The sequence below is a fragment of the Caloenas nicobarica genome, chromosome 3 (assembly GCF_036013445.1).
Source record: "Caloenas nicobarica isolate bCalNic1 chromosome 3, bCalNic1.hap1, whole genome shotgun sequence".
NCBI lineage: Eukaryota > Metazoa > Chordata > Aves > Columbiformes > Columbidae > Caloenas > Caloenas nicobarica.
The window spans coordinates 105,182,911-105,207,160 of record NC_088247.1 but is presented as its reverse complement, the minus strand read 5'-3'; the positions used below and the strand labels follow the sequence as shown (position 1 = coordinate 105,207,160).

The 24,250-nt window shown below is 41.5% G+C and overlaps 1 protein-coding gene across 2 annotated transcripts in view; it reads right to left on the bottom strand.

Annotated features, from left to right (window-relative positions):
- Positions 1–24,250, bottom strand: part of ALK (ALK receptor tyrosine kinase) — an 83,250-nt gene that overhangs the window by 40,385 nt on the left and 18,615 nt on the right. For both annotated transcript variants that reach the window (XM_065630536.1, XM_065630537.1), the window contains exons 2-4: positions 22,351–22,520; positions 10,342–10,436; positions 8,813–8,956 (exon numbers count right to left, since the gene is read on the bottom strand). In XM_065630536.1, coding sequence (XP_065486608.1) covers positions 8,813–8,956; positions 10,342–10,436; positions 22,351–22,514 — 403 coding nt within the window. In that variant the 5' untranslated portion in view covers positions 22,515–22,520. The remainder of the gene's footprint in view (positions 1–8,812; positions 8,957–10,341; positions 10,437–22,350; positions 22,521–24,250) is intronic.

Here is a 24,250-nt window from a genome sequence, read left to right as displayed (position 1 = left end):
TTTAAATAAATCTCATTGCTTACATATCTGCTTACCCGGCCTTGGCAAAAGTATCTCTAGATATCACACATGTAACGCACAGCACAGATGGACCTGAAACGAGCAGCTCTTGACTCCCACTGGGTTCCAGGGATAGGGCATCAATGAACTACGTTGTATTCCAAAATGCTTTTTAATAGCCCTTGGTTTCCTTAAAAGCTCAGTGCCCTTGTGGAACAGAAGAAAAATGCCCTCCTGCTGCAAACGTTATGCCTCCAGACTTTGAAATGAAGCATCCAGAAAAACTTTCGTATTTCCTGCCTCTTGGACAGAACAGAGGAGGCTCACTTCCAGCGCAGAGGCAGTACCAGGGTAAGAGCAAATAGTGTTCGTTATTTCAGATAAGTGAATGTGCATCTAAGCTCTTAGAATCTGGCTTTTAAAACAGAGTATGGGAGGTCTGGGGAATGAAAAACCACATTATGCCAGGGAGTGTGATGTAAGGAACCTGGAGATGACTGAGCGCAGGAGGTACTACCTGAGATTTCAAAAGCAGTCCTGTTGTAATCGATAAGGTGGTATGTAGAAGATTATATGTAAAGCCTCCCAGGTTCTGCAGCTGCTGCAGTCAGTGCCAGCAGACACATTTACTTGCTCTGCTCAGGTAGATGGCAGGCAGGAACGGGAGAAGTAGCAGAGCTGGTTAGTGACCTTCGCCCAAATCATTGCAGGAGGAAGTCTGACCCAAGCGAAGTCTATGGGGAGACTGCACCTGATTTGAACCAGCAAGGATTTCGGTAAAACCCACAGCCAGGTGTTGCGTGGTCTCCTCATTTGTCACTGCTGCATTGACTTGCAAACAGTCCTCCTCCTGTTGATACCCACTTTCATATGCAATACTGAAAGCCTGTCCAACACGTAACAGCTCTGTCACTGAATTAAATGGGACAGAATATGGCATGGGAAGAGGTCGCCCCTCATTTCAACATAATTAGGACAGACAGGCCTTAGTTGCAATTCTGGATACAGACTAAAAATCTCGCACTTCCCTCCGTTTGGTCTCTGAAAAATTTCCCAAAGCCAACCCTCAATCTGCAGACCAAATAGCAGCCCAAGATCTTAAACCACTAGTAACACAACAGAGTACTGCCCATATTAGATAACACACCACTTCTTTTTTGAAGAAAATCCATTCGCCCCCTGTAAAGTATTGATTTTCTCCTGATCCTAGAAATGACTGCAACATTTCTCATGAGCTCAGACAGAGCATTTCTACAGGTTGTTGCATGCCACAGCAGTTTACAGTAATTCAATCTGAAGCATTATTTTGATCTCCAAAGACTAAAGTAGCAGTGCTGAATTGAAACTCCTTAAGCAGCTTGGTGAGAAGCATTGATTTTTTCCACTGGTACACAAGTGCGGGCTGTTGCATACTGCAGGGCACAGCTCTCCCTCCTTCTGCAGGCTGCGACAGGACAACGTTGCTGGCACCTCATGCTCACACAATTGGAAGAAAAGCAGGACTCTCCTGTCTAAATCCCTCCAAACAATGAGTAGATTTCGGAAATTTGCCCAACTTCACAAAAGTTACAGACGCCTGGTTTCCAGAAACAGCTGAGCATTCCCATGATGACAACTAACAGGTAGTTAAATGTAGGGTCCCTGTATATTCTGTCACTAGCAGTTGCAAGATGCTAACTGGGTTTAAAAACTGGAAATTCCCGTTTAAGGTGGGGGAAAAAGAAAAGGAGTGAAGAGTACACTGAGATTCAGAATGGGGATACCACACTTCAGTGAATAATTTATACATCATTCATTTGATGGAATCCTCACTTGCACAAGAAACATGGCAGACGAAACATTTGGTCTTCTGCCCGTTCACCCACACACCTGCCCTCCTCAAGCTCCCTGGCAATGTCTGCAACACATTGGTAAGGTCCCAGCAACATTTTGCAAGAAATGCCATTTTGGCTCTATGAAAACAGATTTAAAAAAATTTCCTTCTTCTCAACTTTTCTTTCCAAATTAGATTTACTGGTACATTTAAAGACACAGTCACTTATGCTTATTTTCTTTTGTACAGCAGAAATTCTAGTTTTCACACAGCTTGACTAGATACGTAAAATGCACAACAACCAAGGCATTGGATTTCAGCCACGGCAAAGGGGACTGATGTCCCGCTCTTGGAAAACAAAAGGAACAAAACCCCACAAGACTTAAAGTGACTGATTCACTTGAAGCTCTGATACCACTTGCAGCCCTAGGCAGCACGGCTGCCGGCAATGCTGCAAATAACAACCAGCAACAATGAAAAGAAATGAGCAGAGCAAAGCCTAAAGCACATTTGTACTTCTAACATAGAAAGCTATTTCACTGGCACGTATAGCATATAAACTCCACATCACAAAACAGACAGAGGCATTTTAGCTATACCTCAAGGGCCTAAATGTATTAAATGTCATTTGTTAAATTAAGCTGGTTTGAACTGAGGTTCAACTCATTCCAAACCCAAACTTTACTATGATTTGAGAAAATTACCAACCAAGCACCATGGTACTTGGCTTATTTTGGAACCTGGAGTAATGCACTAATGAAATGCGTAAGTGCTTTAAAACAATGCGTAGGCAGTTTATGGAACTTGCTGCCACAACCTGTGTTCAGGCCAAGAGGCTATTCCTACTTCCAATAGAGTAAAAATCCCCAACATTAATAAGGGCTACAGGATCTCATGCTTCAGGGATGTAAGAACTCCGGTGACTAAACTTCTGGAGGCAATTCTGTTAGCTGTCCCTCAGGAAGCTCATTTTACTTCTTCCTCTAAGGCGGATGGAATCAAACTTGATGCCATGAACAAGCTGAATAGTTGCTTCATCTATTTATAAAAATTTCACAAGTTCCCTTGCAATATCTGGCCAATATAGGAAATCAGAGGCTTACAGGAAACTGCCCATCTTAACCTTCACCAACATTTGGCTGCCATTAGCACCATGGTGCGTGCGGAGGGATACGCCTTTTACTTGGTGCATAAGCAATCTCAGTTATACATTACTAGTCACTCCAGGGTTCGTCTGTGCTGATAGGCTGCAGGCAAAATTTACTACAAGCTCATCTAAAAAACATGTTCAGTGATGTAAATAAGTAAAAACCTTTCCATTTTTAATTTGGGTTCAGTTGTTTAACAGTGTCCTGTGAGTAGTAATTTGAGATTATTACCTTTTTCAATATTAGGTTTGCCAGAGATTACTGGGGCAGGGCAGGGGTTTGAATGATAATGGTAAATGGCAGAACTAGGTTGTGCTGACAATCACAGTCCCTGAACCTGTTCTTCGAGCAATAAAGATGACAGATCTTTCTGAAAACCCCACGTATAAGAATATGTGAAGCCTTGAAGTGGAGGATTTGCACAGAGTCACCCTCTAGATACATTTCCCTCTGCCTAAAATAACTGGAAATGTACAAGTATGTCTATACTATGACATTAACGGGATATAAGATGATCAAAGAAATTAGTGAGTCTTGCCAGCAGTACCAGAACAGTTACACAGGTATGGTTAGACTAAGAGGACCCTGTTTTTTCAACTATTTACGGAGTTACTATTTCTACCTTTGTCTTTCCATTTTCAGAATGAGGGCAGCAATGGAAGACTTGACATGTTTTTGAGTCCAACAAGAGGGGCATCTGCAGTGATGACAAATGTATGCCAGGCTGATCCTGAGTATCATTTCAAAGAAATACTCAAAGCTTTTTCTTATGTGTCCATACAAAAGGAACACTATCAGGGCATCTTTGTAGGAAAGAATCTGTGGTCAATAGAATGGGGCAAGGGCATTGCTGACTTTGAACAGCAATGAGAATTTCTTGTTTCTTGGTACCTTATGGGACGAGAAACTACCATAGCAGCATGAAGAAAACTAATTTCTTTCACCTTTTATGTTTCGCTTAAAGAGATAGCAGGAGTCTTCCATAAAGTGAGACATGCTACTAACTTTTTGGAATTTGTGTGTTCACAATTACAAAGACTAGAAATGTGTGTTGGATAATAAAGACCAAGCTGGGCGGAGGTGGCAAAATTATTTCAAAACCTTTCCTGAGATTTACAGCAGTTTCTGCACAATTTAAACTGCTATTCTTAAGAATGGACAGCTTTAAAATTTAGGTCCCAATTTAGGTCCTGTTTACTTCAGTTGTATGAATAACTCTGGAGAGCATTTATGCCAATTCAACTTTGATATGTTAGGATCTGGTTGCATGGTGATTTCAGTAATGCACCTTTGTGATTTTCAGTTGTATAGAGAAAGCAAGTGTAAACACTGCAAGAAATAAATTCTTGTCTACATAATCTGAGATCTCACCATCCGTCTCTGAACATTTTCTGTTACTGTTCAGGATGCTACTTTTGTTGGGGGAAGGGCAGTGAACTGTTATTCACTGTGTTAATTGATGCTTAATACAAAAATACAATTCTGCAGATACCGTTATTGCATTATGCCAACAGTTCAGTTAGTATAACTGCACACAAAGAGCAACTAAATGTAATTTACTTTTACTTAATACTCACTCCGCTGTTCCTTTCGGCTCCTTCATCTGATTAACTAATGTGACTCAGAGTTCTTCCGAGAAACAGCTATGTAAGTACTCATAAGAGGACTCTCCCTGATGCAAAAGACAAAACTGTGCAACAACTAAGTGTTGCAAGGAAGAAGAGACTGGAGCTGAAGAAAAACAGCAAGCCAGTCTGGATGAGAAAATGATTTGATGACAGTTTCCATGCAAGAAACCATGGTCACACAATGGCTGATGGATACGCAGATCAGATGAGACAAAATAACGCAAAACTTGAGGGGGAAAAAAGGTTAATATTTTTGTACATTTCACGACACATCATTTTTGTTCTATGTGCCCTGACACGAGTAAGTTGTCAGTGGGACAGATGAGGAGCTGAAACATCGAAAGAGAGGCTATCCTCATACCATTTGCAGCCTATTCACAAGCACCAGAAATGTTTAATTAAAGCTTGATTGCTCTGTGTCTTGTTATCTCCTTTTGCCTACTGAGAATCCTATTTTGTCTCCTCCAGTTTCCATGATAGTAATTTGTTTACCTAGAATTCCTCATTATTGCTCACTATATCTTTATTTGCCTGAATTTCCCATATTCTGGCCTTGTCTATAAAAGGAAATTGCATTAGTTTGATATAAATTGGCTTTTTAATTGGTAGTTAAACTCCCTGTAGAGAAATGCCATGGTTTGAGCAGCTTTCAGTTTTACTTACGCTAACACCTAATAAATTCAAAGAACAAAGCCAAAGTAAGTTTGGTTTACATTAAAATAAACACTGCACAGATTTAACCATTTCAGTAAAAAATCCTAGTTCCACATGAAGTTGTTTCAATCTTCTGGTATACACAGGTTTTCTTACAAGTTTTTTGCAGGCTTCTTTCTGAATCAAATTTCACCTGCAGCCGTTGAGCAAGAAGCTGGCATGTCAGCAACAGCACGTCATTAATTAGTTGAAAAGGAAAGCATTTGCATTGCTTGGTGATCATCTATCTAACGGCCACCTTGCACTGCAAGTAACTGTGTGACTTGAAACCTACAGGAATTTTTCTGTGTTAGTTCTGGTCATCATCAAGAAACTTGACAGAGTAACACCACCACATTAGTTGTAGCAATTTTGGGTCTTTTTCTCTACACAGAGCATTCATCATCTCATGTGTCACACATGACAGTGGTTAATAGATTTCTGGAACTTTAGGCTCTTTCACAGCGTGGCTGCGTTATGTCTTTTGAACCTTCAGTGTACATTTCCCAGAGGCACACCCAGCCATGGTAAGCATTGGCAAGGTTAAAGAAATAATTCACTGGGTACAGGGCCTAAGAACAGAGTGGACAGAGAGGCTGGTGGTGATGACTATTGCTTTTGCTGCAAACGCATTTCCAAGCAAAACCAGCAGCTGCATGTATGAGGTTGTTCTCGGTTACGAAGGAGCAAATCGAGGCCCATGCCCTTGGAAGTAATGGAGCTTCTTTGGATTTACTGTCACGTAAACAAAGTGGTACCTGTCTTTCAGATTGTGCTTCCTGCTGTGTAGGCTGAGCTGGCTTGGGGACTTGGGGAGGGCATTTTGTTATCCTGTTGTCTCCTCAGCTATAGGAACAAAGTTCTTTGTTTTAATATGATTTCTTAAGAAGGAAATATTATAGCCTACGATCCATCACGCAAGCCAAAGATCACATTAGCTGTAATTACTTTTGGATGAGCTCATATTGGTCAATGCAGTCTTTGGGACTTCAGGGTGGCGCTGATGCTGTTGGTTCACTTCCACCAAGGTAAATATGTGGTGATCAAAGCAAAGGCCTTGACAGACGCAGCCTGAAGTTTCTCAAATGCATTACAGGATGCATAAAGAAACAAGATTAAAGCTGGGTAAAATGCATGGCCCACGGACCAAACAAACAAACATCTGCAGTGTTTACTGAGAGCAGGGACTCAGCAACACAAAGGAGAAAGGTGATTCGGTGCTGTGGAGACCCTCAGAAATGCAATGACTTTTCACTGCAAGAAGCTGCAGCTTAGTTTCTCTGATTTCTGCTCTGTCTGCAGTGAGGGCACAAAGAGTAGAAAATTACTGTAGGAGTGATTTCAAACCTCAAAGGCTGGAGACAATTTTAGACAGAACGTGAACAGGACCAAGGGCCAAGCCCAGAAATTAGACAAGTTGTCTTAGATACCATAGGAATTGCCTTGAATTTTCACCCCAAGGTCATAACAAATTATTTGAATTGCTCGAAATACCTCAGTGATCTTCTATTCCCATGCAATCTGATTCCCATTATTTCTACTATCCAAGCTTTTCTTTAAATTGCATTCCTCAGATAGGACAGGGAGCAGAAAAGCTAGAAGATGTTCCATTATTTGAGGTGTAGTGAAAAGCAGGAAGTACCAAAATTCTCAAAGAAACCTACAGCCTATTTCTAGCCTAACACCCACACAGCCACTTTACATTAACTTTGCATCCAAACTTCATGCCCTTCTCTAATCAGAACCTGACCTAACCTTTTGTGTTTCTAAACCAGTAGGTACCCTGAAAGGAAATGTACAGCTGCCTCGGGGAACTACATCACCACCTAAGCACTGATGTTGCTATGGGAAGTGAGTCAGAAGTCTATAATCTACACCTGTGTATGGATCCTGCCATAAAATCACCGACCCAAGAGCAATACTGGAAGCACTTATAAGGGGGTTCCACTTACAGGCAGGGAAGGGAGACACAGATACCGAAGGGAAGACTGCAAAGGATCTGCAAAGAGGACATAGGGGTCTTTTTGGAAATTATACCTTTGTGACCAGCCCAAGCTCATACACGACATCTGAAACAGAGCTAGACACAACCTCCATAGCTAAAGTACAGGCCCACCCAGCCCAGCATCCCCTCATATGGGCTCATTCCCTCTGTCTCATTCTTCCAAGACTCCTGTCAGTGCTCCTGCACTTTTCCTGCTGTATGATGCTCGGTATATAAAATATCAATAAACTCCACTTGATGGCAACTCTTGGCCTCCACTGTCAGAGCTCACTTCACAAGAGAATTCAGGTACCAGCAGCTACCCTGCTGCAGCAGCATGCAGTGGGCTAATACGGCCAGCTTTTCAGGCAGGCTTTGAAAACTGTGTGGAGCTTTTGACCATGCTGACCAGACTGCTGTTGCTATCAGAGCTTATGCCGCTAGTTCATGCACTTCAACAGCACGCTGCAGGTAGCAAAGTGAAGCATGAACTCGAATAGAACTGACTCAAAGAAGTCTTTCTAAGACGGAGGAGTGGGAGAGAGGGAGGCAGCAGGAACAACCCCCTGGGCTTATGGAGGCATATACCAACCACAGCTCTACCTTAAGAGGGCTGGTATTTCAAATTGGCAGGTAACCACCTAGCCCTAAGTGAGAAGAAAACAGTTGCACACAGTGCTGAGGGTGGCAGTTATAGCAAGTGCTTGTCTCTTGTGCAGTCACCCCTCATTTCCATGGTCAGCCCTGCTCCCCCAGGTAGGCTGGATGTTGTGGCCACCTGATTCAAACCAGGAAGGAAAGCTGGCAAGGAAGAGGGAAGGAAAGGAAGCACATTTAAATAGAAACGTAGAGCCCAAAACAGATATTTTGAATGTGTGGCAAGCATGGGAGAGGGAAGAGACAAACATTTGGGAAACAGTGATCTGAAAGGGAGGGAATGGAAATCTTGCATCTATTGGGCCCACGTCACTACAGTTAAGCTGGGAAGGGGAGCTTGGGGAACAAGGAAGAATGAAATAACACTGATCATATATGACTGACATTTCTACCTAATTAAAAATCATGTTTTAAAACAAAGTCCAATGCTGTAGTCTTTCAAATGGGCAATGAAAATATCACTGAAAAAGCAAAGCCGTGTTATTTCAAACCAAGCCTATATTAACTAGAGATGGGTGTTCAGGTTATCACATGCTGGACTCAGTCAATTTGGACATTTCACTTTGATTCCTGCCTATTTTTAAATGACCACAACACCAAACAAACCTTTCTTGCAGTTTAAAAGCACTTTTCACTTGAAGAAGAGGCTCCCTCTGGTTCTTTCTTTCACCAGCTTGCTATCAAAATCCAAAGTACAGTTAACAGCTAAAGGTAATTGCTTTCTAGAGCTTGTTTTGTTATGTTTGTAAGGGACTTGGAAAAAGCTCTGAACAAAGGCTTTGGTTAAAAAAAAAAAAAGAATCATATTGCATTTAGCCACATCTAACTGAAATCTGCACTAGCTGCAAATCTCTGCTCTCTGAAAATACTTCTCAGACCATACAGTTACCTGCTGGACCAGAAATGGGGGCAGTGTTGAGTTGGAGATTTCCCAGAAGCTTTTGTTCCCATCCAAACTTCTTCTGGCCACCTCTGCTGGTGAGCAAATTGCTTGAGTCTGGAGTGGTACCTCGAGGTGTCTTCTCTCCACTAACTAGAAGAAAAGAAGTCACAGACTGGTTTATCACTGAGGGTGGCTGAGTCAGTATGTAATCCAAAACTGAAGCTAAATTAAGGGCTGGAGGCTTCTCTGCTGAGAACAAGAGCCTGCAGCCACAGGATATAACACTATTAAAAGGAAAGGGCAGATTGTCTTTCCATTGCTGTTATGGGAACTGTGACAAAAGAAAAATAAACAGGAATGAGTGGTGTGAAAAATAGCAAGTGAATGAAGACACAAAGCAGAAATACAGAACACAATCTTTAGCAACTGTCAGAAAGTTTCTTTTAGCCAGTAAAAAAGTATGTGCAATTTTTTTTTTAATTACAGCCTAATCTCAAGACCGCTTTACAATGCTGGAACCTGAGGTACATTGTACTCATGTACAGAAACCAAGGGGTATCACTGTGTAAATGGAAAGACTCGCAGACCCAGCCAGTGCAAATTAACATAACACAAAGCAGATAAAATATTCTGACTGCTGTTGGACGAGGAAGTGGCTTAGATGTTTTCAATCTGAACAGAGGTTGTAGCTTCAAGCCTAGGAGATGAAAGAAGGCAAGTTCTACTGCTCAACCCAACGTAGAAGTTTCCTGTGTTCAGAGCAGCAATCCTCCAATCCTCATGTAAGTTGTTGGTCTGAGGTACAGACCGACAGATCGTTGAACACATTTACAAATTAGCCAATTCACTATGCATGAGACTGTGAAAGATGAGCCAGACACAAATGTTCAATAAAAATCTAAATGGGGTGAAATCTGGCAGCTGAGGTACAGACTGGGCATATTCTAGAGGCCAGTCAGTCACGAAAACCGGATCAGAATCCAAATTTTTCCCAAGAGTAGGAGAGAGTGAAGATCCTAGTTTCTGATTCAGACTTAAATGCATGTCAGTCCAAAGAAAATAAGCTTGTTCTAATTTAACCGGAGTATTGTGCCCAATGTTATTGGAAAGTTAGTGTCAATCACAGGATGCCAGTCTTCCCCCAGCCAGAGTCCAACTGTCATTCATTTTGATAACTGTCACACAGCAGACCTGGTCATGTGGAACTCTATAATCACAGATTGGCTTCTGCATCAGCCTGGGTGGAGAGGTGATGCTACTGTCTCAGCTGGAAGCTGACTCTCCCACACCGTATGTCTTACAACCCATTTACTGCCAAGCTCAGAACCCATTCACTGGTCGGCTCCACAAATCAGGTCTGCATCTGAATGGCCTCCTCCAACTAAGCACAGTTATTTTTGAAACATGCCTTTACATTTCAAGACTCTTTTGAAGATAACAATGCCAAATCCCTCCCCACAGTTTCAGCCCCTTTCAAAATTTCAATTACATGGCAAATAAAAGACAAGTCACTTGCAGATAAAAGGAAAACTTACTTGTTAAATAACAGTCCAGACTAAGGGAGACATTGTCAAAAGCAATAACGGCATCAGATCCTTCTTCCCATGAAGCGATGATCTGAAACCAAAACCTGCACAGATTGGAAGAACAGGGATTAAACTCTGTTAAAAGAGATGAAACTCACACCTTTTCACAATTAAAGCTGTTTTAGAATGGAGCAAAAAGTTTTTCTTTTCATATATAAAAATATTAAATTGTCAGAGAAAGTATCCTCACCCCTAACAAGCAAGATGATCTGAGGAGGGGAGCTGTACATGAATATAGGTAGACAGAAAAAAGAATACAGCCCCTCTTCCCTCCAGAGGCATATAGCCTGAAGCAAGTGTAAGTATGTGTGTGGGCGTCAGGACAGAAAATAAAGTCCCTTAGCTTCTGGCACAAAAAAAACCCCTCAAACCACCAAAAACCAGACATCTAAGTGATTTTATTTTCACAAGTGATTTACACCCTAAAGTGTTAATAAAAATAACTAGACTGGGGCTCATGAAATCATTTGTAGTTTCTAAAAGGAACTGGAAATAAAAGGCTGAAACCAATTGAGAAAGTATTTGGTGTGGATCCACCATCTACTGTCAGCAAAGGCTGACAGTCCTTGTAGCCACAAAAGAAAGGACCTGACACCAGGTAGTCCATAGGAGGAGCAGAACTCATTATCTTCTCGCAGAAGCTGAGCAGATTTGCCTTAAATCACTTCCACACTCTCAGCTGGCTTTTGCCAGGAAGTTCTGCCGCTCCTACACGGCCAGAAGAAAGATCTCTGTAAATTCACCCTCAGTGATATAACAAGTCAACAGGAAGAACAAAAATAACCCACAATCAAACACTTCTAATCTGATAGTATATTGACTACACATTAATTTAGTGCACTCATGGATTTAGATTTTCTCTTAGCTTAGCAAGTTCATGTTCTCCCAATTCCTATCTACCACATAAAATTGTAATACTCTGCTTAGGAAAGAGAACAATTTCTAAAAGCGGCCAACCGTGGCCTAGAAACAAGATAAGATGCTGAGAGGTTGCATTGAGACTATAAAAACATGAAACTATCATATGGTGTAGAACAAGATGCAGAGAATAAGAAATATTACTTAAACCTCATTCTCTGTTGTATCTTGGTGTTTTACACCACCAGAAGTCAAGCCATTCATGGGTCACTTTAATGTGGATCTGTGGCTGATGGTTCCTGCTCTTCTACATATGAGCCATGAATGCGAATTCTTGCAGGTGTTCCAGTTTGGACCAGAAACTGGTGACAGAAAAAGGAATTTGTGAGGAGCAGTCTTATTTATTTAGAAAGGCTGTAGAAATCCTGTACCTTCACTGCAGCAAGAATCTAAACACCAGCAGAATTTTTTTCTTCTCACGGACTCTACTCCTTTATGCATAGTAATGGGTCTAAAATATTTTCTTTTAGCTTTTTGTCTGCTACCAGTATTCTTCCATGAGTCTTGTTGTCTCCTACTCTTTAAAAGCTACCTCTCCTTTGCCAGCAAACCAATACCCCCAAACAAAACTCAAGTCAATCTTCTCTGCTTATATGTACATTTACTTCGGGACAGGATGTTCCTGTGTTTTGAATGAGGGTTTTGACTACTTCAGCCACCTGACTCTGTCAACAAACACTATAATCTTCCATGTTGTTCTGAAATACAGTGCAGCTTTCACCACCAGTGAGGACAGTGAGGTTTGGCATAAGCTAAAACAGACCCCAGGGATATCTGTGCCTTTCGAGGATACCTAGATTGAAGTGTTGTCTTCTTCTGCAGCTGATGTTCTTGTTAAGCTACAGACGGGGACACGGTGAGAAAAGCTGACCCAACCAAAGCAAAAACTTCAAACAGAAAAAGATCCTAGCAGTCCCTGGAGGGTGGAAAAGGGTTTATAGAACGCAGCACTGTCCGTTCACAACAGAAAAGAGTTGATATAGTAACTACGTTCCTCCTTCTTTATTTCTGGTAAAGTAAAACAATAATGCTTCAATACTGAAATTTCTTGCTTCTTGGAGATATGCACTGGACATATGGAGAGACTTTTCTAAAATGGACTTATATGTTCTAAAGACATGAGCAACTGCTATGAAAAAGCAGGTGACTGACACAAAGAACAGTGGATATAGTGAAGGAAGAGTATCCCTAGCATTAAATGAAACTCCAAAGAGCAAGACATAATTTTCCTTGCTAAATGATTTGTCATTATTAGCTCAAAAGGTAGCATCTCCATCCAAACAAATCCGGAAATCACAAAAGTGTATTTTTTGACTTTCCAGTCCATACAAAGTGCAAGTACAGTCTGATGTTGCCAGAAGCCCCACAGTTCTCAGCTGGTATACCTGAAACCCATTGTGGGTATGTCTAGGAGGAGAACTGGAAGGAACATAAAATCCTTGGATGTTAAACTGTCTTCAAAGTACTTATTTCCTTCCTGCCTCCCCACTCCGTTTGCTCCATGGCTGACATCCCACAACACTTCAAATGGAATTACAAGCTCTAGCAGAAACATAAGCTGTTCAGTTCCAGACATGCCATGTGAGTCTTAAATAACAGCTGTTGGACAGACAAAGGGGGCTCTGATCTACTTCTCCCTCTAAGTTACTGTGGCAGCAGCAGCGATGACTGAACTGTACCTGAAACAGGTCCTGAACCACCACAGGTCACAGTCTGGTATGTGATGGAGAACCAGGACCTACCTTGGGCTGTAAACTACAGGCTGTAGCTCAGCAGAAGCTTCTCCCTCTCTGTTGTGTGTTGCTGAAACCCCCAGGAAGAGGTAAGGTGGAAATGGATTCACCTACATGTCTTTCAGTTGGCCGTGTCTGCAAATCAGTGCCCCGCACACAGTGAACGTTGGTGCTGCATGGAAGGGACCACTAGAACTGAGTCTCTGATGCATTTCATCTTCAGCCTGTTTCCTGGGGGCGTACACTAAATGCCACTTGGAGATGTGGACATTTGATGAGTACTTATGTTTGTAAGGTGCTAAGCTGAGGCTGGGAAATTAATGAAAAAGACAAATAAGCAGTTCCTAGATGTGTCTACCCTCCACTTCTGCAGTCTTTATCTCAGGTTGCGCAAAAGAAGAGACAGATACTTCTGCAAAGACTACTATATACCTTTCTTTGTACCTGGCAACTAAATACATCTGAAAATAGCTCTAGGCAGTTTCCTCGGCAGAACCTAAGCTTCATGCCCCGGAGTGTTATCCTTTGATGCGCTGTGCATGTCGTGCCTTTTCAGACAACGAAGGGTTGTTCGTACAAGAATTATCAAATGTTCAGCCCCTAAGAACAGAAAGGCATGATATAAACCAGTATTTCTGTCATTGAAGGGAGTGCCATCTAACGTGCCCATATAAGAACACAATAGGTTGCATTTTTTATTCGCAGTTCATCCAAGTTAAGACACAGCCGTGCTGATCTCACCTGCAGGAGCGCTGGGACCAGAACACTTCAGAAGTTTTCTGAAGTTCACCGGGGATGAAAAAAAAAAGACAGAAATGCCTCCAAAAGAGAAAAATCATGTGAATGTCAAACACTGTTAGGACCATCAATGCTGCTCTGGTTGTCTATTAATCTGATTTTTTTTTCTAACATGAATGAAGTTTCAGTACAAATCTTCTCTTGAGACCAGTACTTCTGCAACAAATAGTTCATCTTTTTCTCTTCTCCAGTTTAATGCCACTATTAATTTAGAAATATGATGTCTTTCAAGTTCCATTGAAACAAGATCATCAGTTAACCAACATTTCAATCATTAGCTTTGGTGGTTTTAGCTTAATGGGCTAATTAAAGGAAACTTAATCAAAACTGAAGATGGAAATGTCACACATCAGTGAAATGGAAAAAGCCCTCACAATCTCGTTCCTCTGCCCCCTCCCTTTTTTTTTTTTTTTTTCATTTTCTTTCTGTCTGATCTGTGAAATGAATGAAACAACTTCCTTTGACTTTGGTGAAAGCTGATATGGACACACCAGAAGTGTATGCTATTACAGGGACTCTATAACAGTGGAGGTGACAACATCTCACTGATATTTTTGCACAGATCAAAGTGGGGTACGATGACTGCACATCCAGTACTTCAACCGGCACCTGTACAGCACAGCTACTGGTCCACAGCACTGAACAGACACACTCACTGCGAACACAGATGCTGTGGTGGATGGCCATGAAAGGGTGTTCCTGAAGGAAATTACACAGGAGCAGCAAGATTAGTCCTGGCAAGTTTGTTGTGACTTTGTTGCTTAATAAATCCCAGCAATTTCCTCGCATGGAATCCAACTACTCATCAGATAAATCTGTGTTTCTAAGCTAGATTTCTTCATAGGAACAAAAATATGGCAAAAGTCCTTAATGGCTTGGATATTAGAAAAAAAAATGTTATGTGAGGACTGGTAGAAATTACTTCTTATCTGTCTCTTCTTTTGTCCTACTTGACCCCAGGACTACAGCTAGAAAAAAATGTTCCTTAGATGTAAGACAATTGGGAAGTGCAAGTTACACCCCGCAGAGATGAGTGTCAGCTGAGCTTTGAATGCAAGTCATACAAAGGCCTGGGTTTTTTTTTCAAATCTCTTTGAGGCAGATGGGAATTGCTGTACCAGGTGGACAAAAAAACCCAATCCAAATGTCTCCCTTGGGGAATCTCAGCTAGGCTGTCTGAAGGATACAAGTTTTACATAAATTCAAAACCCACTCAAAGGTGACTACCAATTAAATATTTCAGTCACAGATCAGAAATGGCACCAAAGGCATAACAAGTAAGCTTTTTGGTTTGTTTCTTTGGCCCAACCTGTGAAATCTGAGTCTAGATGAGCAGTTCTGTGAAAGGTAGGACCAAGCATATTCCAACTCAGTTAAATCTGACAGAAACAGGATAATATCAGAGCTTTTGGGTTGTAATCTTCTCCATTCCTCAGGATCTTTAAATATTGGGTTTTATTTCAGTGTGGTCAGCATTTGAACTTCATCACATCATCCAGGACTTTCTGTTCAGTTGGTTCTTTTTGCTCACTTCTTTTTTTTTTTTTCCTTGATCCTAACAGAAGACTGGCTCCCTCTCAAAATATCTGGGGCTTATCTAAAGAGGGAAATATAGAGCTAAAAATATGAAAATACTTCTGTGGCTATGTTGGTATAATCTCCATGAGGACAACCTGGTTTGCTTATGTCACCTATCGTTAAGTCTTCATTGCACAGAAATGTTAGCTGTTCGGTATATTATGTCCTCTTCTGTTTGGAAGGAAATAAAAAACATTCTTCTTGAATCAAAGACCTCAGAAAGCTGACTTGGTGCAAAATCTGCAGCTCCCTCCCTTCAGTAACAATTCCAAGTTCCACCTAAATATTGTCCCTGGCTCATACAGACAGTTCATGTTTCCATTAGCCAGACTCAGGCAGCTGTCTTCATGCCATTATTTTAGAAAAGCTCATAATCGCTATTTTTTTTTTCTTTTTATCATAAAGATAGGGATTATTAACCAAGATTGAATGTTAATCTCCTCTGTACTCAATCCTCCATACAGTGACACGATCACAGCATGCCTATACGTACAAATCCCATTTCATATCTTGTAATGTTTCGCCTCTGATGGAACTGATTTCTCTATCTATCTAAAATAATTACAGCTGAACCTGCTTGAGATCGACGTACTTACAGAATGGAGAAGTTTCAGGTCACTAACCCTTATTACATTCAGGTTCCCATTAACTTCTCTGTTACAAATGATGCATTGTTAGCTCACTTCGCAAAGGAATACTTACTATTTGAGATAAAAGATACACTTAGGTGGAATGAGATTATTTGGAGAAATACAAGCATCTTAACCAAACTCAGTTACAGGGACAGAATTGCCACAGAGGAAGTTACTTAATAGCCAATAATAAAGGCAGAGATTCAAAAAGTGTTACTAAAGGCAACCATACCGAATACACACACCTACAAAATCTGTCACAGGTTCTCTGCACACACTGTCACCAAACCCCCCTTTTTCAGATGAAAAGAACAGCCATCAGTAGAATAACTCTTATTTCAGACCAGAAGCAGACATAGCTAACAATACAGGGCAGAAGAGAAGCAATAGGGGCATTAAAGTCTCACTCTGTTTTTAACAAAGTAATGTGGGACCACATTGGAGCAAAAGAGGTTAGGCTTGTTGGATGGATATAAGAACAAAGAATAAAGAGATCTGGGTGTAGATGTGACCAATGAATGTATATGGGGTAATGTGGTAACTGAAGGAAAGAAGCCAGAGAGTTGTGGTCAATGGGACAGAGTCTAGTTGGAGGTCTGTATCTAGTGGAGTCCCTCATGGGTTCAATATATTCATCAATGACTTGGGTGAGGGACTAGAGTGCACTGTCAGCAAGTTTGCTGATGACACCAAGCTGGGAGGAGTGGCTGACACGCCAGAAGGCTGTGCTGCCATCCAGCGAGATCTGGACAGGCTGGAGAGTTGGGCAGGGAAAAATTTAATGAAATATAACAAGGGCAAGTGTAGAGTCTTGCATCTGGGCAGGAACAACCCTAGGTTCCAGTATAAGTTGGGGAACGACCTGCTCAAGTGCAGTGCAGGGGAAAGGGACCTGGGGGTCCTGGTGGACAGCAGGATGACCATGAGCCAGCACTGTGCCCTTGTGGCCAGGAAGGCCAATGGCATCCTGGGGTGTATTAGAAGGGGGGTGGTTAGTAGGTCGAGAGAGGTTCTCCTTCCCCTCTACTCTGCCCTGGTGAGACCTCATCTGGAATATTGTGTCCAGTGCTGGGCCCCTCAGTTCAAGAAGGACAGGGAACTGCTGGAGAGAGTCCAGCGCAGGGCCACAAAGATGATGAAGGGAGTGGAGCATCTCCCTTATGAGGAAAGGCTGAGGGAGCTGGGGCTCTTTAGCTTGGAGGAGACTGAGGGGTGACCTCATTCATGTTTATAAATATGTAAAGGGTGAGTGTCACGAGGATGGAGCCAGGCTCTTCTCACTGACAACCAACAGTAAGACGAGGGGCAGTGGTTGCAAACTGGAACACAAGAGGTTCCACTTAAATTTGAGAAGAAACTTCTTCTCAGTGAGGGTGACAGAGCACTGGAACAGGCTGCCCAAGGAAGTTGTGAGGTCTCCTTCTCTGGAGACATTCAAAACCCGCCTGGACGCCTCCCTGTGTAACCTCATCTGGGTGTTCCTGCTCCAGCAGGGGAATTGGACTAGATGATCTTTTGAGGTTCCTTCCAATCCCTAACATTCTGTGATTCTTGCTTGTATGGAGGGTCCCTGTTTCTTCGCAGTAGAATGGGATGAAAGTTCAGGAGTAACAGGAGACAAACAGGTCTCTGGGTACAAAATGTTGCCAAGAACTTTCCTTTTCTTTTTCTTCCTTGATGGGAAAACTAATTCTCAGAAACTTATTAGAAAGATAATCTGAAAGCAGTGTGAGGGAAAGAGAGAGCAATGCGAGACGAAATTATTAGACAAGAAGAGTGTTCAGCCACAGCTGGCAGAAATGCAGCAGAGTGGTATGACTGAGACAACTTCTTTTTACTTCTCTGTTTCCTGCAGCAATGAGTGAGAGGTTCCACAGCTGCTCTGGCTGTCACTGAGATCAGCGCTGCTGAAGGAGCCAGACAGAACAAAGAGGCTCACTCCCGAGGACTGAAACAGAACCCCACATTGGTACACAGGTGAAAAACCGATGAGCACCAGCCTAGTCCATAAAAACCCAGAGAACCAGCAAGAATGGAATAGGTAAAGAAGCCAGTTTAAAGAAAGAAAATATAATCATCTGGACATGAATTTTGACTTGTTGCAACAGAATGTCACCTTCTAGGGTAACGTAAGTTTGTAGACATTTTTGCATTCTTCCTCAGAAAAGTCACATCCATACTACCTACCTAGTAAGTCACATTTTTCTCTTCCAACATAGTAAAATTCCTCAGTCTGTGTTCAGAAGATCATCAGCAAGAAAATAATTTTTAAGTTCTCTGACCACAATGAGACCAAAAGAAAATTGTTTTTCACTTTCTGAAGGTACTGCCCTGCTAAAAGGACACAGAGTCTAGTCTTGCTATCAGTGACAAGGCAAATGGTACCACTGCTTATGACCAAAAATGTAGTTTCTAGGGATCCCAAGTAAACTCCTTCTCTCAGTCCTCCTTCCATCTGGTCGCTGCTACTTAAGACTGGCTACACATTTAGACTTTGTAATACCAAAAAAAGAAACTTAAGGATAAAGGAGGCCAAGGAAACCTTTCTAACCAGTAGACACATTTACATTCCTTTTGTACTTCTATACAATCATTTTTCTATCAGAAGACTGCACTGAGGTTGGGCAGGTTGCTATTAATACTTGCCATTTGTTAAAAAGTTCCTCTCAACAGAAGTTACAGGGAAATCTTTAAAGAAAAATACAGGTTTAGTAGAGAATATAGTACTTAAAAGACCAGAGCTGATCTGGGCTGGCTCGTGTGAAGTCCACTTCAAGGCAACTGCAGCCAGGTGGTAGATGGACTCACAGAATATTTAGTCTACACGTCACTCCACGTGGCTGGCCTCAGCTTCTCCAAGAGAGCAGAAATCAAGAGAATTAGCATTTGTTTCTCAAAGTATCTTTTTTTTCCAGCCAGGCTTCAGCCTGTTAGAGCTAACTCTTTTCCACCGCCTGGCAAAACAGTTGCTAGGCGGGCTGGTGGCAATAAGCATCAGCCTACAGCCAGCTCTAGAGAATCACTTTGCTGCATGTGCTTGTAATTTATCTATGTGATATACCTTAACCATACTGTTAAACTAACAAAATGTCTAATTATTAGCTACACAAATCACTCATCTTCAATTACATGAGGCTTCTGTTTGCTCTTGCTGTCACATTCCCATGACTATATCATTGTCAAAATTTAAACTCACATTTACTTATTAACTAAAACCAAATGTATGAAAACAGCAAACCCAAACTACCAACTACGACAGAGCTTTCAAGACTGTCTCCTACTTGCATTTCTGTGAGGTTAAAAGAGAACAATTCTCAACAGACTCATCTCTGGAAAACAAATAGTAATCTTCCACCTAATAAAACAATTTTACAATAACACAGTTTTCTACACTACTCTCAACCAAATCACTTTAGCACTGCATTAATGTGTAAATTCCTGCAAGCAAAAATTACCAGTTCCCTGGCTTTCACTAATCTGTGCTGATTATCTGATTTGCAGATAACGTGTCCTTCAGGGAGGGATAGGTGACTCCATGGGGGCCAAATGAGGATTGTTAGTTCATGCCGAGTGTGTTTAAGTGGCAAGTTAAAACACAGCACCTCTGGAGACTTTGTCTTTTGCCTCTGGTAAGCACAATCTGTTCATCCAGAAGCTCTTGCCCACAACTGGCTTCATTGGTGGTGGCCAATTTGATGGCACATCCTTCACCAGGCCCTTCGTGCTTCCTCCCCCCAACACAGAGGACACCGAGCATTTGGAACTGGGTTACAGCTCCATTAACCTCCACACCACATGGGCAAACTCTCAAGATGAGGAAGGATAGCTAACTTTGGAAATATGTAAGAAGCCAGGACTTCAGCTTCTTTAAAGGCCACACAGGAAAGGAAAGACCTCACACCGGGTGACATTGCAACTGGAGCTTTCCTAAGGATCAGATGGGAGGAAAGAAGACAATCCCCTCCTCATTGTACTCTTGGAAATGAGGCATGTATTCCGGGTTGCCCAGGATAAGGCAGTGCTAGAAATCTAACATCCCTCAGTCCCAATTTAGCATCTTTGTCATAGTCCTCCCTACTTGCTCTTACTGCCAAATCACCTGAAATGTTCTAGCTGTGATTTTCTGCCAAAACATAATTTCTCGCAACAGCCCGGGGACATAAAACATTTAAGAAATGTCTGTTTCTAAAGATAGAGCTGATCTAATTTCTTGGAAGTCTTCCTAATGATTCTTCGAAGTGCTATAAGCCAAACATGGAAATTATGGCTAAGCAGCTTTTGAACATGCATGCTTTTGAGCAGTTCTAGAGCATATTACCTTGTTATTAATAACACTTTCCATCCAGCTTCCCAATTACAATGGAATGTGCTTTAATTATTTGTGGAACTGGCATACTGGTGTGCTTTATTCAAGAGCTTTACTTCTGAGGGGTGATTTAAAGTTTCAGCTCCTTCTGTAGGAATATCTGCAATATCATGCTGCTGCTAACACAGACCCTCACAGCTACTGACACAGGAATCAATTAGAAAAAGACAGACGCAGCAAGCTTTCAGCCACACCAGCATTGCATTCACATCAATTAAACACTTCTTACAGTTCAATAAAACTGCCATTTATCTCCAAAGTATATACACTGCAGTCTCCCCCATACCGTTTTGGTGTACACTTCCAAGGAGTTCATTCTTAATCTGTCCATATCAGTCCATATTTCCTAAGAAACAGGTTCCAAGATGATGAAAAAGACACCTGAAGTATTTTCAAGTCTCATGGGAGATGTATTCCTTTCCAGGAAGGACTGGTTTCAACTAAATCAACCTCAGATAAAATTCATTAAAATAGTGCACTTTCTCTGAATAAATAAGGACAAAACTTTTCAGGAGACACCAAAAGTTCAAAGATTTCCTTGCTTATGACTTAACCTCCCTCAGTGAACCCAGTTGTCTTTCTCGGTACATAAGGGGGAACTAAGGGTGTCAGTACCATGTATCAGTTGGATTTGTGATTCCACATGAACCAGCTAGCCTGGCTCCTAAGATCAAAGTAGTCTCTGCCTGACTGTGCAACCACAGAGAATTTAAAGGAAAGCAATAGTATAAGAATACAGAATAATTCAGGTACAAAACATTCCCCTGGCAACATTAGAAAATAAATCACATAAATAATAATGACGAAATATACCATTCTTCAAAGGAAACACTGAATGGAAATGAAGCTACCAGGTATTTTCACAAATAGTGCTTCAGCAGTGGCTGCACAATAAGCCTAATGCTGGCATTTTTTAAATCTTTGACGCATAATATTAATTATGCATTCAGGACCAAAGCGTTGGCAGTGTCCTTGTATTTGCAGCCTACGTGCATCCCCAAGAGCCAGCAAGATAAAAGACATACTCATACAATGTTTGTTCAAACTTCTTGTAAGGCAAACTATCCCTTAATGAAATCCATTATTTCTAGGGCACAGATTTCCAAAAAGACAAAGGACACTAGTGCTCATGACACAGTTCGTAGAGGCATCTTACAGCCTAGGGGCCAGGGCAGCAGGAGGTGAAGTATGTCTGTGTCTTCTCTACAAACACCAGAAGCCAGAGCACACACAAAAAGTAAACAATGAACAACAGAGTATTCCCTTAGAGCTGACTTGTAAGAAACAGCTAAAACAACACTCTTTAAATAAGCGTATGCTACCAGATAAAGCATATGCTACCAGATAAACCTTTTATGCTTAAAGCCAGAATACAGATGTAACTGAGACAGACTTTTATTAAGTTGAGCCTCCTGCTACAGCTAACACAAAGGTGTTCAGATACATCCTTGTCTGATTTTCAGCAGGTTTTTCTCAGCAGGTTTTTCTCCCATCGTTTTCATCCTCAGATCTAGACACACTGAACACTGGGGACTTTGATACCCAGAAAAAAAATCAGCTGTGCAACTCACATCCAACTTTAGCAAGCCACATAAGAGGATCAAACACACTACATGAAACAGTATGTGAGGAGAATGATTATTTCCAGTCAATGAAATAGAGACACAGAAGTTTAAGCCCCTTGCTGTATACTACTCAGGGACCCAGTTTGTGAACCAAGGCCACCACTCAGGAGTTCTAAAACTGGGTGCTTTTCTCTAACTACTCAGTCATTCTCATTCCCCGCCTGTAAAAGAAGATACCTCCTGGCGACAAAGCGCTCCCTCTCCCTGTGGGAACCACTTCCAGGAGCGCTGCTGGCCATTTCCATTGCCAGGTAGCTAGTGATGAAATGACTGATGACCATGAAGGAGAATGATGAGGAGACTCATACCTATCCAGAATATCTGTGAGAGGTAAGATCATCCACTGCCATATTCCCAAACCTTCGCTGTTATCCACATGCCAGAACGTCCGGCTCTGTTCCTTTCCTGTCTTGTTCTCGACCAGCACCAGGGATATATTTCCCAGCAAGACGCCATGGATGAGCCATGACATTCGTAGCTAAAAGAGAGAAAACACATGAGATTAAAAGTCACAAAGATTATCCAAAAGTTAACAAAATTTGCAACTCTTCTTTGATTTCTTTGTTTTCCAGTCACCAAAAAGTTGATTCTCCCTCTCTTATGCTCATGTAAACGTTTTAGAAAACTCCACAGATGTGGAAGCCTGTAATACTTAGTAATGCTATTTACTTTTGGAACTACTGGGCTTTTTTCTAGGTAAAGTTGAGACCAAAACACCTGTTTTAGCTTTCGCATACGTGTCTGCGGTTTTAAAGGTATAAGCTAATACTTCTATTATCTGCAGTACAAAGATCACACTCAACTAAGATGTCGCCTGAGAGATTCAAGTTAAGACTTACCGCTTTTTCAGCAATAAACTTATATTCTGGCAGCAGCAAAACCACAAGGAGAATAGCTGTAAGAAGCCGGCATCACTAGTAATCAAAACCTCACCCCCCAGATACTCTTTTCAAAAATCAAGTTTTCCCTTACCTCTTTCCAAGTTTCTACAGACTTTCCAATTAAAGTTCAGTAACGATGGGGTTTTTTATTAATTAAAATACCTTAGGGAACCGGGTTTCTAACATTTTTTAATCACGTTTAATCTAATTGAGTCTACTTCTTTGCATTTATTCCCGTATGTAAAACTATTTCATGTAGTTTTCTCATTTTACGACTGTCTCTCCCTCCTTGTATTAAAAGAAAAACAATCCCTTCTACATCAGGCTAGTCTCAGAATCCGTGTTACATGAATATAGTCTTCTAATTTTCTTGGGAAGAAGACCTAGGTCTTTGTTGATGAAGAGCATAAGTAAAATACACATATATATTACATGCAGGAGCTGGGTCTCATCTCAAAACCAGTAGAGTTGAGAATGCTGAAGGAATGACTTTATTAAAGGCACATTAATGATGGATTTTTGGACACAAGAAACTCTTCAGCACAGTATCAAGCATCTATGCATGTTAAAAAATAGGCCTCTGGTTTGTAATACTTCAAAGCCAACACCTAAGTCAGGAGGAATTAAAATTATATTTTACACAGAGATATCTGATAACATTACTTACTTCCTTGCTTGGGTAGCATAGAATATTCATATCCATTTCTCAGCATAAAACATAAATGCTAGATTTTCCTTGCTGTTCCTATGTCATAGTGTAAGTCTGTCCTGGCAGATAAGTCAGATTTAGGGGTTGAAAGGACAGGAATTTTGCTATTATTCCTAGCTTATGCTCACAGTTTTGGGGTGCATGAAACAAAATTCTGAGTACCCATTATATTAATTATCAGTTCTGAATTTAGGTAAACAGTGCAGTTCACCTGCCTGTCTCCAAAGATGCAAAACCAGCAGTGACTTTGACTTTGACCATGACAGAGACCAAAAAATCTAGATGTGGTTCTTCTCTTTATCCAGTCCAAAAATCACTGCACCTGCCTGGAGTCCCTCCTGGGTCTGCTGAACTGCTAGTGCATATGACATAAGCATTGATAAGGTGTACAAACTGATATGCAGGTATGGGTCTCTGAATCCATCCCGTTACCTCGTTTTGACCACAGATGTTCAAGACTGATGTGTAGGTTTTCAGTAGTCCAGAAAACCACCAGTGGGGCCTACCAGACCACAGCACTTCTGGGGACAAGCAACTGCCCAAGTCTGACTACCAGCTCCCTCTCACCCCAAGTTTGGGAAAGGACTTGTGGAGTCCCATGTCCATTTCCATAACATC